Genomic DNA, 14,315 nt, shown 5'->3' with positions numbered 1-14,315 from the left:
GCCTCATGATAAAGATTTATCATACATTTGATAATATCAAATGCTTTACGATTAACTTATTTGGAACTAACTGCTAATCAACATTACTGAATTTATGTATTTTTGATAATAAATCCATGTTTGATCTTAAAATGATTATCAATCATTTTTATTGATGTCTTTGGAAACATGTGTTTCAAGGACTGAATTTAAAATATGTTCAGAATACTACTTAACACATAATCCGATGGCTAGTGATCACTGATCAAATGGTATCAATATTTTCAGTGTACCGACGAGAGGGATAGCAACATCGCGCACCGCCAACGCGATCGTGCGTCGCTGTATTTGTTTCTGTTGGTGTTGGTGAGTAGCGGCGGCGGCGGCATTACTTTTCTCAGCGCTGCACGGCGTCGCCAGTCGTGTCTCAGCACCCGACAGCAGCAGACGTGTGTGGCAGCAGCAGCAGTCAGCTCCAAACCGGACCAGGACCCATACCCAGTGCCACCCCCACGCCACCACCACTCTCTTCTACACTGAACCAAAGAGGCAGCAAGTAAAAAAAAAGAAATACCATGAATCCAGCCGCTCAGTTGCTGCGCCTGCGCAGCGCCACCGCTTTGGGCAGCGCGGTCTCGTCGCGCTCCATCTCGACCAACCGGCGCGAGCGGACCACCAGTACCGCCAGCGCGCAGCGGGAGCGGACGCAGGGCGTCAGCGAGACGGACAAGTTCCTGCACTACAGCGCCGAGGACGGCTACTACAAGACCTCGCCCTTTGACCCCGTCACCGTGCCCAAAGTGCCGCTCCACGAGTACGTGTGGCGCGACTTCAAGAAGTGGGAGCGTCGCACCGCTGCGGTAAGTGCCACAGAAGTGATCAGTGAATTAGTGATGTTGTGTTTTTCGAATAAGTTTTGTATATGGTAACTCAATCCCTTTTTAAAAGAACTCTCTATTGGAAGCCGTTAAATCTAGAATCGCTATCGTTTAAACAACAAGGAATGGTCTTCTACTATTACTTCAAGGGTTTCACTCACTGAAAAGAAGCTTACCTCTTCAGATTTTAAGTGTTCTTCATGCTAAGTCCCAAAGGAAGTGATTGTTAAATGATAGCTACCCAACTAGGTTTTCTAAAAATGCACATAGCGATATTAAAACAAGTGTTCCTTGAATATATTTATCGTGATAATTATAATAACAGTAAAGTAATTTTCAATCAAAAAACTTTTTTTTTAAACTTATGTATTTTTGGACAAGCTGCAATACAGTTGTGCCTTCTTTACAAATATAAACCAAGCGATGTACTACGTGAAAAACTAATGAAAATCCCCAATCTCGAAGATTTACTACAACCAATTATAAGTCGTCTCGAATGTGAAATTTTCAATCGCTAATTAAAATCGAATTTACTAACTGAATGAGACCCAACATAAACGTAAACGTAAGCCGGAGCCCATTTAAAGCCCCGTAAACCCAATCGCATCATAAATTAATTCATACAATCGAAATCGTTGCAATCGTTGTCGTAGGCGCCGCTCAGAAATTCTTTGTTTGTTTATGGCGGTTTATTGAACCTGAACCTACGTCTATATATAAAGTGATATTTATACGGGCGCTGGCATTCGCCGGTCTGATTTGCGTCTGCTACAAAATTTTGCAACGCTGCTGAAGTGCTCAATGCTCGACATTGTGTTGTGTATCCTCCATCACAGCAATACATCCAACCCCCCACCCCGCCCATCGTTCCGTTTTTATCACTGGTGGAAGTGCTATCAGTGCGATAGAGGGGGTCTAGGTATAGTCTGTGGCAGCACGAGAATTTGGGTCATTAAGGCCCCTGTGCTCCTCCATCCTCTTATCGGACATTGCTAATGACGGGTTGTGTTGATAAGCGCACAGGTCCCTGATAACAGCGAAAGTGAAATGTAGTAAACACCAGCCCATTTTAAAGGGGGGCCAAAGGCGTTGATTCCGGTCTGAATTTTAATTCCGATTTCGATTTTGATTTCGATTCGTGATTGCGATTCCCCTTCCGCCTTTTTCATCCATGGCCCAGTGGGAATAAGTCAAGTGGTTGAGGCAAATTGCCCGGGATTCGTGATAAGAAAAATCTCACGATTAAATGAATCGCCTCCGAGCTGCTGTCAACTACACTCATAGCTAAACTAACCCTAAGTTTTAGAAATTCGCCATAAAATTTTTTTTTTCTAATTCCAAGAATAGATTTATATTTTCAAGGAATTTTTTTTTTGTGAAAACAAGCCACCTTTTTTTGAATCAAGAAAGTGTTTCTCAAATGTAGAAATTGTCGCCGTAAACTAAAATCGCCCTAAATCCAAGAAAAAATTTCTATATTTTAGTAAAAATGGTACTCGTTTTTAAAAATTTTTTTCTTAAAATGAGAAATGCTGCTCAATAGAAAAATAGTCTCAAATTAACCCTACAAATTAGATAACTCTAAAAAATAGAAACGTTTTTAAAATATAGAAATATTTTCTTGAATAAAGAAATATTTTCTTAAATATGGAAATATTTTCCTTAATCATAAAATTATTCTAATGCTGTCCGAGTAGCCTAGGGGTTAGAACTTCTGTCCAGAAATCTAAACACCGCAAGTTCAAATATTTTTTTGCCATGAGTGTAAGTTTGATGTAATGACACCCCCACTTGCATAACCATATCGCAAGCCCCGTATTCGAAACATTACCCAGGCGACCTTCGCCAATTGTTTACACTTTTCACTTTTCGTCGTCTATAAACAGACAATTGTAATATGTTTGTATCTGGGCCTGGGCAAATCAAAGTGCAAACAGTTTTCATTGAAATTTATTGCCATCATTTGTGCAATGCACATGCGAGCAGGAGGGGTTGGGGTCTGAGTCTGAGTCTGATATAACCGAGTAGTAATCGCCCACATGGTCGGCCAGAGGCGTAACCAGAGCCCCGTCAATTGTTGAATTAAATGCAATTAAAAACCTAGAGCGTTGCATGCCGGTGCGAAGTTCGCCTATTGTTTCCATTCGCTGTCACGCCCACTCATTTTCCAGATCCGCCCCTTTGGTTTGGTTAGTGGAAATTGGAGACCCTACAATAGGGTGGTAAAATCAAGTGCCTTTTCTTGAGGGTTTCTGGTAGATAAGATAAGGATTAAGCTGTGTCATCATTATATTTCACATTTTTCGTGAATCTGATAAACATTTGTTTTACTATTAGCAGCACTTGGGCAACGTGCAAATATTTATATTATTTATTTCGAGTTGTAAACAATATTTGTTATGTGAATCAGTTATCTACATTCATTTATGTTACGTGTTTTTATTTGTAATTTTTTTTTAATTTTATTAGAGTGGACGAAATTCTTGTTTCCTAAACTTGTTAGTAAATTAGTAATCAGGATTTCTTGAAATAGTTTATCGCTTTTAAACAGTTTAGGGACGAAAAGCCACTTTCAATTCCTTGAACTTTAATTTATTTGTTTGTGCAGCTGGTGAATGCACTCATATTGATGACTCATAGGTGCAATCGGTCAGTTTTAATCAATTGCCGTTTTTATTTGACATTCGCTCAAGTGTTTGTCGCACCCAAATGAACTCCAATTCCTTGATAAGTCCATATAATGATCTTTTAATTGCCTCAAAGTTATTTACGTTTGCTTTTCGTTGGGTATTTGTATTTTTTTTTGGTTTTGGTTGATAATTTTGATGGTTTTGTTTTGATTTTTGTTGCTTTTTTTCCCTGACCGACGTCAGCAGTTGGTCGAGGTCCAGCCTCCACCGATATGTTGATGCGATCTATGCTCTCTCCGCTCTTGATTGCCATCCGTGTTGGTAGATTGACTATTTAATAGTCATAGTCGACTGCACACAGCACTCTACAATTGTGTATTTTTAGGTTTTTATCTTTAATAGTTTGAATATGTATACATGGTTATTTAATATATTTTATAGGCTGTTAGACATTATCTTTCGTTTTATCAGAGTACAAACAATCTTTTTTATAACAAGGCATGAGACTTTGTCTCAAAACAGTTATAATTTGTCTACGCTATTTGAAGCTTAATGTTTTCTATGTATTATACTTTAAAGTAAATTTAAATGATGTGCATGTATATTCTACGTAAAACACTTTTTTAGGTATCCGCCTTAACAATTAAAATAGCAGAAATTGAAACAGTTTTAAATACGTTAAATTATGTGAACGATCTTGCTTTAAAGTTACTTTTCTTTTTACCTAAAATATGAGATACTTTTGGCTATTTTTTAGCTACTTTTTTTTCTTCGCCTCTCAAAAGTCAACAAACAATGCAGAGTAAGTGACAAGAGAGAGATAGAGCGGCACAGACAGAAAGAGAAGAGCAGATCGACTGGTGGGGGGTGGAAGGGGAGAGGGGGGATTTGGGGCCCGACTCGTTTAGACTTTGCAGACTTTGTACTTTGCCCCACTGAACTTTGGACCGTCCAAACGACTGAAGCCAAGCGAAGCGGTTTTCGATGGGTATACAGCGCGGGGGAGGGGGCAGGGGGGTCTGTATGGCAAATGCACGAAATGATTCTCTTATTTTTTATACCCGCTTATTTATTCATTATGATGTGTGTATGCGGCCTGTTTGTGTGTTGTTTTCTTCAATTTAAGCAACTTGTTGGCGGTGCTGCTATTTATAATGCTTATTTTTAACCGAATGCGATTTCCGACTGCGCAAATTATGGCTGACAATCCCCCAATCAGCAAATCAACACACCCTTCACTTCGCCCACCCATTTAACTGAATTTTGCCAATTCGTTTATCACGACCTTCACCTTAGCCCTGCAACCGGTTATGAAGTCAGCTTACCGAGAGGTCAAGTTCAGTGAAAGGCCCTGCACTGGGAAAAGTTAAGATTATTCCTATACTAATATAAGATATATTAAGATCTTGATGTCTATTGAAATAATTATCATCTTAATTCTTATGTTAATATTAGGTATTTGAAAATTCTAGATTTGGAATCGATAGATCTCTATAAAAACTTATAGTAAACAACTTTCAAAGGTCTCTTCTTGACTAATCTACAAACAAAACTGACCTTAGCTAAATCTCAAAGACATTAATTTAATCTGTGAATTGCCCATAGGGTTAAAAACTTGTACTGATATAAAAACATTACCGCAGATAAAAAAACAGCCGATTTTAATTGTTTGCTGATTAAACTATCATCATTATACCCTTGCAGAGGGTATTATAATTTCAGTCAAAAGTTTGCAACGCAGTGAAGGAGACATTTCCGACCCTATAAAGTATATATATTCTTGATCAGGATCACCTCCTGAGTTGATATAGCCATGTCCGTCTGTCCGTCTGTCCGTCTGTCCGTCCGTCCGTTTCTACGCAAACTAGTCCCTCAGTTTTAAAGCTATCTGCTTGAAACTTTCCCAAAAGTTGTCTTTCTATTGCAGGTAGTATATAAGTCGGAACGAGCCGGATCGGGCTACTATATCATATAGCTGCCATATAACTGAACGATCGGAAAAGCCATAATGTTGGTGTTTTTAAAGTTAGGAAGTTGGGATTTTCTATAAGTTTTATTTTTGGCCAATTAATCCGACCTACCGAATTTCATAAGGATCGGACGACTATATCCTATAGCCGCCATATAACTGATTGATCGGAAATGCCATAACTTGGGTGTTTGTAAAGTTAGGAAGTTGGGATTTTCTATGGGTTTTATTTTTGGCCAATCAATCCGACCTGCCAAATTTCATAAGGATCGGCCGACTATATCCTATAGTTGCCATATAACTGAACGATTGGAAATGCCATAACTTTGGTGTTTTTAAAGTTAGGAAGTTGGGACTTTTTATGAGTATTAAGAATACATCATATGAATAATTTTGAAGAATATAATTTACAGAATATTCTGCAAGGGTATATCAACTTCGGCTCCGTCCGAAGTTAGCTTTTCTTTCTTGTTGTCATTTGAATTTAGCAAGGTCGGATTATCTTATCGCACTACAAATTTTTATTAGACTCTCAGCAAAGGAATTGTTATGTTGGTAATTAGGTAGTAAACGATTTAACCCATATAAGCGGTAGTAGTGTGTAGGGGGCATTACTAACATAATTTCACCATTTAATTTCGCCATACACTATATAACACCTGTTCGACAATGTAGTCTCACGATTTTGTTTTCCCATAAATATTCCACCGTGATATATGATTCCACTTGAAACATTCTTTAGATAAGATTCGTGTGACCATTTGGTTATTCCCAGATTTTTTTTTTTGATTTTGATTTGTAGTTATCTTCAGATGGGGCTGATTTACATTTAGTGCATAAGTAAAGTGGTTTTGAACATTGAACAGGGAATCATATATCGAAAACTATTTTTTTTTTAATAATCTTCTTGAACTTATCCGGAATATACATAAACTTGATTTGCATTTTCAGGTGTGTGTGATCACCGATCGGCAGTATACTTTTGCCCAGATGCGAGATGCTAGTGCCGCTTTTGCCGTACGTTTGCAGACCAAGTTTAAGCTCCATAAGCCGGATGTCTTGGCCATCTGTCTTCCCAATCTCCCCGAGTTCCCCATCGCCACATTGGGCGCCATCGAAGCGGGTCTTACGGTGACCACCGTGAATCCCGTCTACACGCCGGGTAAGTGAAGTCCCCAAGGGGCCCTGCTCCCGGTTTTTCCTTAAGAAACGCCGGTGATAAGACACATTTTGTACAATGGTGTTCGCAACGGTAGCAATGACAGATTAATGATAAAAATTTTGCATAATAACAATAATCTGAGGGGCTTATTATAACATTTTTGAATAGAATAGAAACAAAGAATTAGCTTTGCATGTTCTGCTGAATACAGTACACATCAAATTATTGGCACAATATCGTATTGCCTATAACTAAAATAAATTACGGCAAGGTTTAATAGTTCTTAAAATTTTCAGTACATTTTTTGCAGTTTTTACAATATATACCTTTGGGAATTTTCAAATTAAAGCTGTAATGATTTAAGTATTAAAAGCATTTTAGTTACTTTTACAAATTAAACCTTAAAAGCTGCAAGTTAAATAGGATTACCCAACACACATATTATATAAGTACAAATGTCAGCTAGTACCCATCGTAAACCGTTCATAAAAGTTTAGGGCAAATAAAAGCTTAGGTGAGTACCACAAAAACAGTTGGGAATATGATGCAGTTAATTAGGCAAATAATTAGCTATTTGCGTGACCATAGCTGTACGTGAGGGGCGTTTGTTTATTGGGGGCTCTTGAGTGCGTCAAAGGCGCCTTATCTGGGGTCTTTATGTGGCGACATCTGTATTTAGGGGTTCCGAAGTCCAAAGATCGTCACTGATCGTCACTTTCCGCTTGCAGACGAGATCGCCAGGCAGCTGACCTTCAGCGGGGCCAAGTTCCTGGTAGGAACGGTGTCGGGATTCCCCACCCTGAAAAAGGCCTGCCAATTGTTGGGCAGGCAGATCCCAATCGCCGTGATACGGACCAGTGCGGAGGAGTCCCTGCCCGAGGGCGCCATCGATTTCAGCGAGGTGATCAGCACGCAGAATGTGCGATACGAGGACTTGGTAACGCCCAAGGACGCCACCGCCGAGGACATGGTCTTCCTGCCCTTCTCCTCCGGAACCACCGGTCTGCCCAAGGGCGTGATGCTCTCCCACAACAACATCACCAGCAACTGCGAGCAGGTGCAGGCATCGCTGCCACTGGACCTCCTGGGTCCCCAGGACACCCTGCCCGGCGTCCTGCCCTTCTTCCACATCTACGGCCTGACCGTGGTGATGCTGTCCAAGCTGGGACAGGGTTGCCGACTGGCCACCATGCCCAGCTTCAAGCCGGACGACTTCATGCGCTCCCTGGACAAATACCAGGGCAGCATCCTCAACCTGGTGCCCCCAATTGGTGAGTAAAACCTTCGTAATACAAACCTTAATAATTGAAAGGATTTAATATAGCCTTGCCCAATTGTCCATAAAGTATAATTCCTCATAACGACTTAAAATTAGGATTTAGTTTTTCGAAAACCGAAAGGGAATTAAATGTAATGTACCTAATCCCGAATTCAATATCTCGAATGTAGTATTATTCTGAAAAATATCAAATCAATAATCTTTGGCCTTCTAATTGACTTCTTATATCGAGTATAGTATAATAACAAAATCTGTAAAAAATATAGCTTAGCCGATAGCTGCTTCCCATAAATATGAAAAGTATAATATGAAAAAAGTATAATATGAAAAAAAGTATAATACACTAAAAATGTCAATGAATTTATTTGGGGCTTTTTTTATTGCCATTCGCTAACAATCAACTTTATACTTAGTATAGATTCTTAAATTAAATATGGCTAAAGCTATTTTGAAAGTGACTGTAAAACTGTATGTTATCGGATCAACAAATTGAAGGTGTTGGTAACTCACAATTTAACCGGTCTTATTGAACATGACAGAGTTGTTAAAAATACACCTGTTTAAACTGGAATCTAAAATAATAAAATTAATAATTAAATAATAAAAGATAAAAGGCAAAGGTATTTTATAATTTTTAATTCATTTTTGTAAACCTGTACTTCTTGTAGTCTTTCTTTCTAATAGATACCTTCCTTGCTAAAGTTTGAGTCTTTTGAGGCGATATTATTAAATGCTCCCAATGCATATAGATTAATGATTAAAGTTAAAAGTGAACTTTGAAAACCTTTCCATTTATTAATTTGTACATTTATTTTCTAGCCCTCTTCATGATCAACCACCCCAAGATGACGCAGGAGACGGCGCGCCATTTGAAGGTGGTGATGAGCGGAGCCGCCCCCATTGGCCAGCACGATGTGGAGCGCTTCCTGCACAAGTGAGTTGACAATGGATGATATTGGGACAACCCCACTTATGATATGTTTCCTACTGCCCCCCAGATTCCCGAAGACCGTGTTCAAGCAGGGCTACGGCATGACCGAGGCCTCGCCGGTGGTTCTACTGACTCCGGAGGGCAACAAGAACTACGCCTCCACTGGAGTGCTGCCGGGCAGCACGGAGGCCAAGATCGTGCCCCTGGATGGGAGCGATGCCAAGGGCGTGGGTCCACGCACCACCGGCGAACTGTGCGTGCGCGGTCCTCAGGTGATGGCCGGTTACCTGAACAACGAGGAGGCCAACCAGGTCACCTTCTATCCGGGCAACTGGCTGCGCAGCGGCGATGTGGCCTTCTACGATGAGGACGGCCTCTTCTACATCACGGATCGCATGAAGGAGCTGATCAAGGTGAAGGGCTTCCAAGTGCCGCCGGCCGAGCTGGAGGCGGTGCTGCGCGATCACCCCAAAATCCTGGAGGCGGCCGTCTTCGGTATTCCCCACGAACTGAATGGAGAGGCACCGCGTGCCATTGTGGTCCTGCGCGAGGGAGAGAAGGCCAGCGCCGAGGAAATCTCCGCCTACGTGGCCGAACGGGTGGCCCACTACAAGAAGCTCGAGGGCGGAGTGATCTTCGTCGATGAGGTGCCCAAGAATCCCACCGGCAAGATCCTGCGTCGCGAGCTCAAGGAAAAGTTCTCCGACTAAGTTCGCACAACATGTGGGATCTTCATACGTTAAGATATATTTTTTGTGATTTTTTTTTTGTTCGTCTCAATCCAGGGGTGGAGGCACCCAGATTCCCAGAGATCTTTAAGCCATCGCTTACTCAATGAAAGACCAAGTCGTTATAACTTCTTGAAGATCTCTAGTGATTTGTTGCGACAACCCGCAGAACATGTATGTATATGATGAACATCAATGTTGGCCCTGGAATCGCTGATCCATTGGCGTTGGTTTAGACATTGCATTTACCACTTCGAAAATATGTAGTTTTTAGGCTTAGATATAGGTCTCGATTAGTCGGCTCGATTGGTCCATAGTTGGTAAGTGTAGATTAGGCAGCCCCTATCCATAAACATATACGTATCTATAAAGTGTAATCTGTATGCTTGTACTGCAACCTGTGTTTAAGCTTAATGACGGACCCGATATTTCACTATGATATTCCCCTATTTACATATATATGTTTTTTTTTTTGCATAGTGCTGTAAGACAATTGTTTGTTAATCGTATTGAAAGACAGCGGCATGCCATTAATATAAATATATACGCCATGTATGCCACGATGTTTGAAAATAAAGACGAAATTTGCTAGTTGAAAGAGATGGATTTTATATGGGACAAAAATGGGTAGTCTTCTTGTTTTTAAAAAACTATTGATCGAAATCTGACGACCGAAACATCATATTAAAATATGGAAGCGAGAATTTAGTTTCAAAATTTCCAACAAAGTGGCATTTACAGCAATTGATTATGAGTAATATGTTGAAGATATTAAATGATGGAGCAACATTATTTAATTAAAAATTAGAAAGGTTTACCCAAAACCATTCTTTTGATCTATGAGTTCTGAAACTATGTTCTTAATAATACATCACCAAGGTTGGTCTCATTACTCCAATACCAATATGAATCAATCTGATAAGTATTTTTCAATTTATTTATTTACGACAAAATACACAAAATTTTACATTTGATTTATTTAGGTTTAGCTTTAGTTAGTTCTTCGGTTGGTTGTTGTTCTTGTTCTGTTTATCTTTCCCACTGCATTACAATTAAAATTACTTGCACTTAATATACAATAGAAAAAAATATATATGGATGTGTGTGTGTGTGTCTAATGGGTGTGTGTGTGATTCGGTAAAGTGATTACAAAATTAGGGTTAATTACTCTAGCAAAATGAAAGGACTGGATTAATTTCTTAACTATGTAAATTTCAGTAAGATGTTTGTAAGTAAATAACAAAAATGTTTTTTTTTATTTTTCTTTTTTTTTCTTGCCTTTTGCTATAAACTAAACAGTGTAAGAATAAAGTACAAAATTTGTAAATGCATATTCGTAGGTAAATATGTGATATTATATAAAAAATAAACATGAAAAAATATATTAGGCGAGACAGACATACTTATATGAAAGTATTGTATAGGATGTCACTGAATTATAACAAACAAATGTTTATCCATTTCTCTTTGTGCACTTAACTGAATACAAAAATCCAAACGCATGTGTGTGTGTGTTGGTTAGTGTGTGTATGTGGGTTTTGGAAGAGCGCCAACTGCAGAAGAAACAGTGCTGTAAAGTTATATATGAGTTATTCATCATATACCAGTATCAATCGATCGTCAAAAATATAATAATGTTTGTTTTGGTACTCCTAGCAATTTATAAGACATAATCAAAAGTCAACAAAAATTCGATTTAATTAACTTAAAAATTCAAGAATCTAACGAAAACATTTATTGAACAGAATGTAACCTATCTACAATATTGTAACCCTAAATGGCACGTTCCGGTAGAAAAACAACAATTACAAATTAACAAAAAAAACAAGTACGAGTTTACTCAAATGAGGTCACGCTTTTATTTATAATAATAATCCTAATTGAATTGTCAAAGGTTTCTGAAACTATGCAATTTAAGTCAAACTCAACATTTAAACTGGGGTAAACATTTTAGACAACAGAAAAAATAAACTTTGTAATTAACAATATCTTCGAAAAAGACACTTCATTTAATCCCTCATTGATTTTAAAGAATAATCAAAAATATTACACATTTTATAAGCTCTGAAAGTGAGAAAATGATTATGCTCTAAGGATTTGCTTGATATTAAAGTCTTAGTTTGGTCCTTGAATTTTATGAATGGGAACTTGATCGATTGACTAGAAAATTACTCTCTCTCCCTCTCTTTCGGTTTCTCTAGGTTACAGATTTGGCTTTAGTCGATAGGCAGTATTTGTAGTTTGGACAGATGGAAATTCCTTAAGCATATCGATTTTATGTGAGAAAGGGAGACAAAGACAACTTTCAACACTGAAAGTTTATATAAGGCTTTACAGCACTGTTTGTCATAGAATTTGATGTGGTTTCTTAGAAGAACTCTTTGTGTATAGCAATGTATGTATATAGTATATATAGTTTAGTAAATAAATAGCTAACACTCTGCTTAAATGGTTTTTGCATTAAAGTTATACAAATTTCACGTTGATTTTTGTTATCGTTATCGGTTTTTCGTTTTTGAGAGAAAAGGCCACAAAATGTTGCGTACAAAATGCATAACTTTAGCTGAGATTAACGTTGGTTTCTTTTTTTTCTTTTTTTTTTTTAGCTGTTTGATTGTTACGCGGGCAAACATCACACACACACACACTCTGGCACACCACACAGACGAGACAAGTGTATGTGTGTATTATATGTGTGCATATACATATACAAATATATATATATATATATATATATATAAATATAATATCGGAGTACATTTTGCTACGTTCGATTGCATCTCGAAACTCAAGCTGTGAGTTTCTCGTTCGATTTGCTGCTGTCTCGTTCTAACAAATGCCCGCTCCCTCTCTAGCACACTAGCTGCATCCCTTTCCGTCACTCTCCTGCCGTCTCTTTCTCATTTTTCTTTCTATCCCCTTTGCCGTTTTTGATCGGTTACAATTCCTTTGCGCTGCGTTACGTTGTCATTGCCATTTGCTGGATATCCCACTCCATTAGATTTCACGCCTTGGCCCCGGGAATCTTCGATAGAACCTTGGACAGATCCACTCCGGTCAGGGCGTTGATCGAGGGCGGTAGCTGGGCCACCAAGCGGGTCACATCGTTGGTAATATTATCGTTGCCGCCAATCAGGACAATCTCCTCTGTCTTGGCCAGCGGTGCAGCCACCTCGGCGGCAATCTGTGGGGGATTTTCAATTGGTATTAGTGGTGCTGCTCAAACAAATTCTATATATATTTTTTTAGGGCACCAACCTTCGGCAGCGATTCGAGTACAATGTTCATGATGGCAGCGTCGCCGTACTGCTTGTACACATGGGCCTTCATCCGCATCCGTTCCGCCTCCGCCTTGCCCACCAACTCGATGGCATGGGCCTCCGCCGATCCGATCTTCCGGATGCGCTCCGCCTCGGCACGGGCACTCTCAATGGTCTGGCATCTGAAAAGGGGGAGCAGATGGTTCTTAGTAAGGCTTGCCATAATTACTTTCTCCCTCAGTCATCAAGGGAATGTCGCGTATCCTTAGAAATCATTTTTCAGTTGTAAGTTATTGGAAATAAATTATTTACATTTATCCTACGATTTAGAACAGCCACAAACATGTCTCTGCTATAAAATAACTAGCCTCAGTGTTGCAATTAGTTGTTCGTGCTGAAATTGAGTTTACCTACAATAGATAATGGTCACCTACTATACTATACTATGTGACAAAGCTGCAACGTCGGAATTATAGTTCCCATTACAATTATAGTTTGTTATAAATGGAACGCGATGTGTGCAGTCACGTTAGCAAATTGTAATTAAGCGTTTTTTTTTAATAAAAAGTTCTAAGCAGAAAACATACAAAAAATTGATATAATAATTATTATAATTTCTTGTTTGATTTAATCCATATAGTGTCTTCCTAATTTGATTCTGGTTTTGATATTATACTGAGTATCAATACTGCTTAAATCATTTTTAAATTTTGTAGATGGGTAGATGGGTATAACCCAACATTAATGAATTTAAGCCAACACTAAAGGATATAAGCCAACACTACTAATTTATTTTTTGGAATAGTAGGCTTGTCCTTCAGAGACGTCAAATTGGTATTGATTTTTTCCCAATTCCTCACTTTACTGACTTGCTTCAGCGGCTCCGTACAGTTTTCCAAATTATCTGAATTAGTAAACAAAAAAATATTACGGTGACTCTAGGTCAAATTCTCCGCTTGTCCATAGAAAAAACACCCCAGTTGGATTCGGAATCTAGTGCTGAACGTGGTAAGTTATGCGCTGGCTTTCAAGTCGTTACGTTTATGAAGCTAAATTGGATTTAACCCTTTTACCAGGGACTGCCAATCTGAACATCAGGACTTCGGAACTCATTAGAAGCGCCTCCCAGACAATCGATAGAACTCCATAGTTCATTACGCCGAATTTTGTGAGGAGGGACAAAGGGGCTAACAAAGATGAAAACAAGGAATCCACTTCAAAATCTACAAAGTTTTTCTACAATATCCTTCGCCAGTAACTCGCAGAGAAAGGGAGAATAGAACAAACGAAAGGGTCTATCAAAATGCCTTTCCCACTTTCCCGAGGCTCTTGAGAAAATTGCAGCAGAAAACCAAAAATGTCATCTTCTGGAGACTTGAAAACATCGTAGAAAACAGAAACAAAAAAGTATCCTTTAAAAGGAAAATAAATACTAATACTTTTGGGATCTCATTTTTGAAGACCGATAGCGAAACCACAAATACCAAAAACCCAAAATC

General features: G+C 38.9%; 2 protein-coding genes across 6 annotated transcripts in view; one reads left to right on the top strand and one right to left on the bottom strand.

Annotated features, from left to right (window-relative positions):
• Positions 1-293: 293 nt before the first annotated feature.
• LOC108048982 (4-coumarate--CoA ligase 3) lies at positions 294-10,154 on the top strand. The gene is made up of 5 exons (XM_017129960.2): positions 294-839; positions 6,408-6,618; positions 7,347-7,889; positions 8,717-8,831; positions 8,896-10,154. The coding sequence occupies exons 1-5, from the start codon at positions 555-557 to the stop codon at positions 9,536-9,538; spliced, it is 1,797 nt and encodes a 598-aa protein (XP_016985449.1). The 5' UTR covers positions 294-554; the 3' UTR covers positions 9,539-10,154.
• A 325-nt stretch (positions 10,155-10,479) lies between these two features.
• Positions 10,480-14,315, bottom strand: part of LOC108048984 (flotillin-2) — a 110,647-nt gene continuing 106,811 nt past the window's right edge. For all 5 annotated transcript variants that reach the window (XM_017129963.2, XM_017129964.2, XM_044461310.1 and 2 more), the window contains 2 exons: positions 12,815-12,998; positions 10,480-12,740 (listed from right to left, as the gene is read on the bottom strand). In XM_017129963.2, coding sequence (XP_016985452.1) covers positions 12,561-12,740; positions 12,815-12,998 — 364 coding nt within the window. In that variant the 3' untranslated portion in view covers positions 10,480-12,560. The remainder of the gene's footprint in view (positions 12,741-12,814; positions 12,999-14,315) is intronic.

The sequence above is a fragment of the Drosophila rhopaloa genome, unplaced genomic scaffold (assembly GCF_018152115.1).
Source record: "Drosophila rhopaloa isolate 14029-0021.01 unplaced genomic scaffold, ASM1815211v1 contig_3, whole genome shotgun sequence".
Lineage (NCBI taxonomy): Eukaryota > Metazoa > Arthropoda > Insecta > Diptera > Drosophilidae > Drosophila > Drosophila rhopaloa.
This window is presented reverse-complemented; position numbering and strand designations above follow the sequence as displayed.

Excerpts from the sequence above, each read along its gene's own strand:
- LOC108048982 (XM_017129960.2), top strand. The coding sequence starts at position 555 with ATGAATCCAGCCGCTCAGTTGCTGCGCCTGCGCAGCGCCACCGCTTTG. Across the intron at positions 840-6,407 it reads GGGAGCGTCGCACCGCTGCG|GTGTGTGTGATCACCGATCG; the intron begins GTAAGTGCCACA and ends TTGCATTTTCAG. Across the intron at positions 6,619-7,346 it reads GAATCCCGTCTACACGCCGG|ACGAGATCGCCAGGCAGCTG; the intron begins GTAAGTGAAGTC and ends TTCCGCTTGCAG.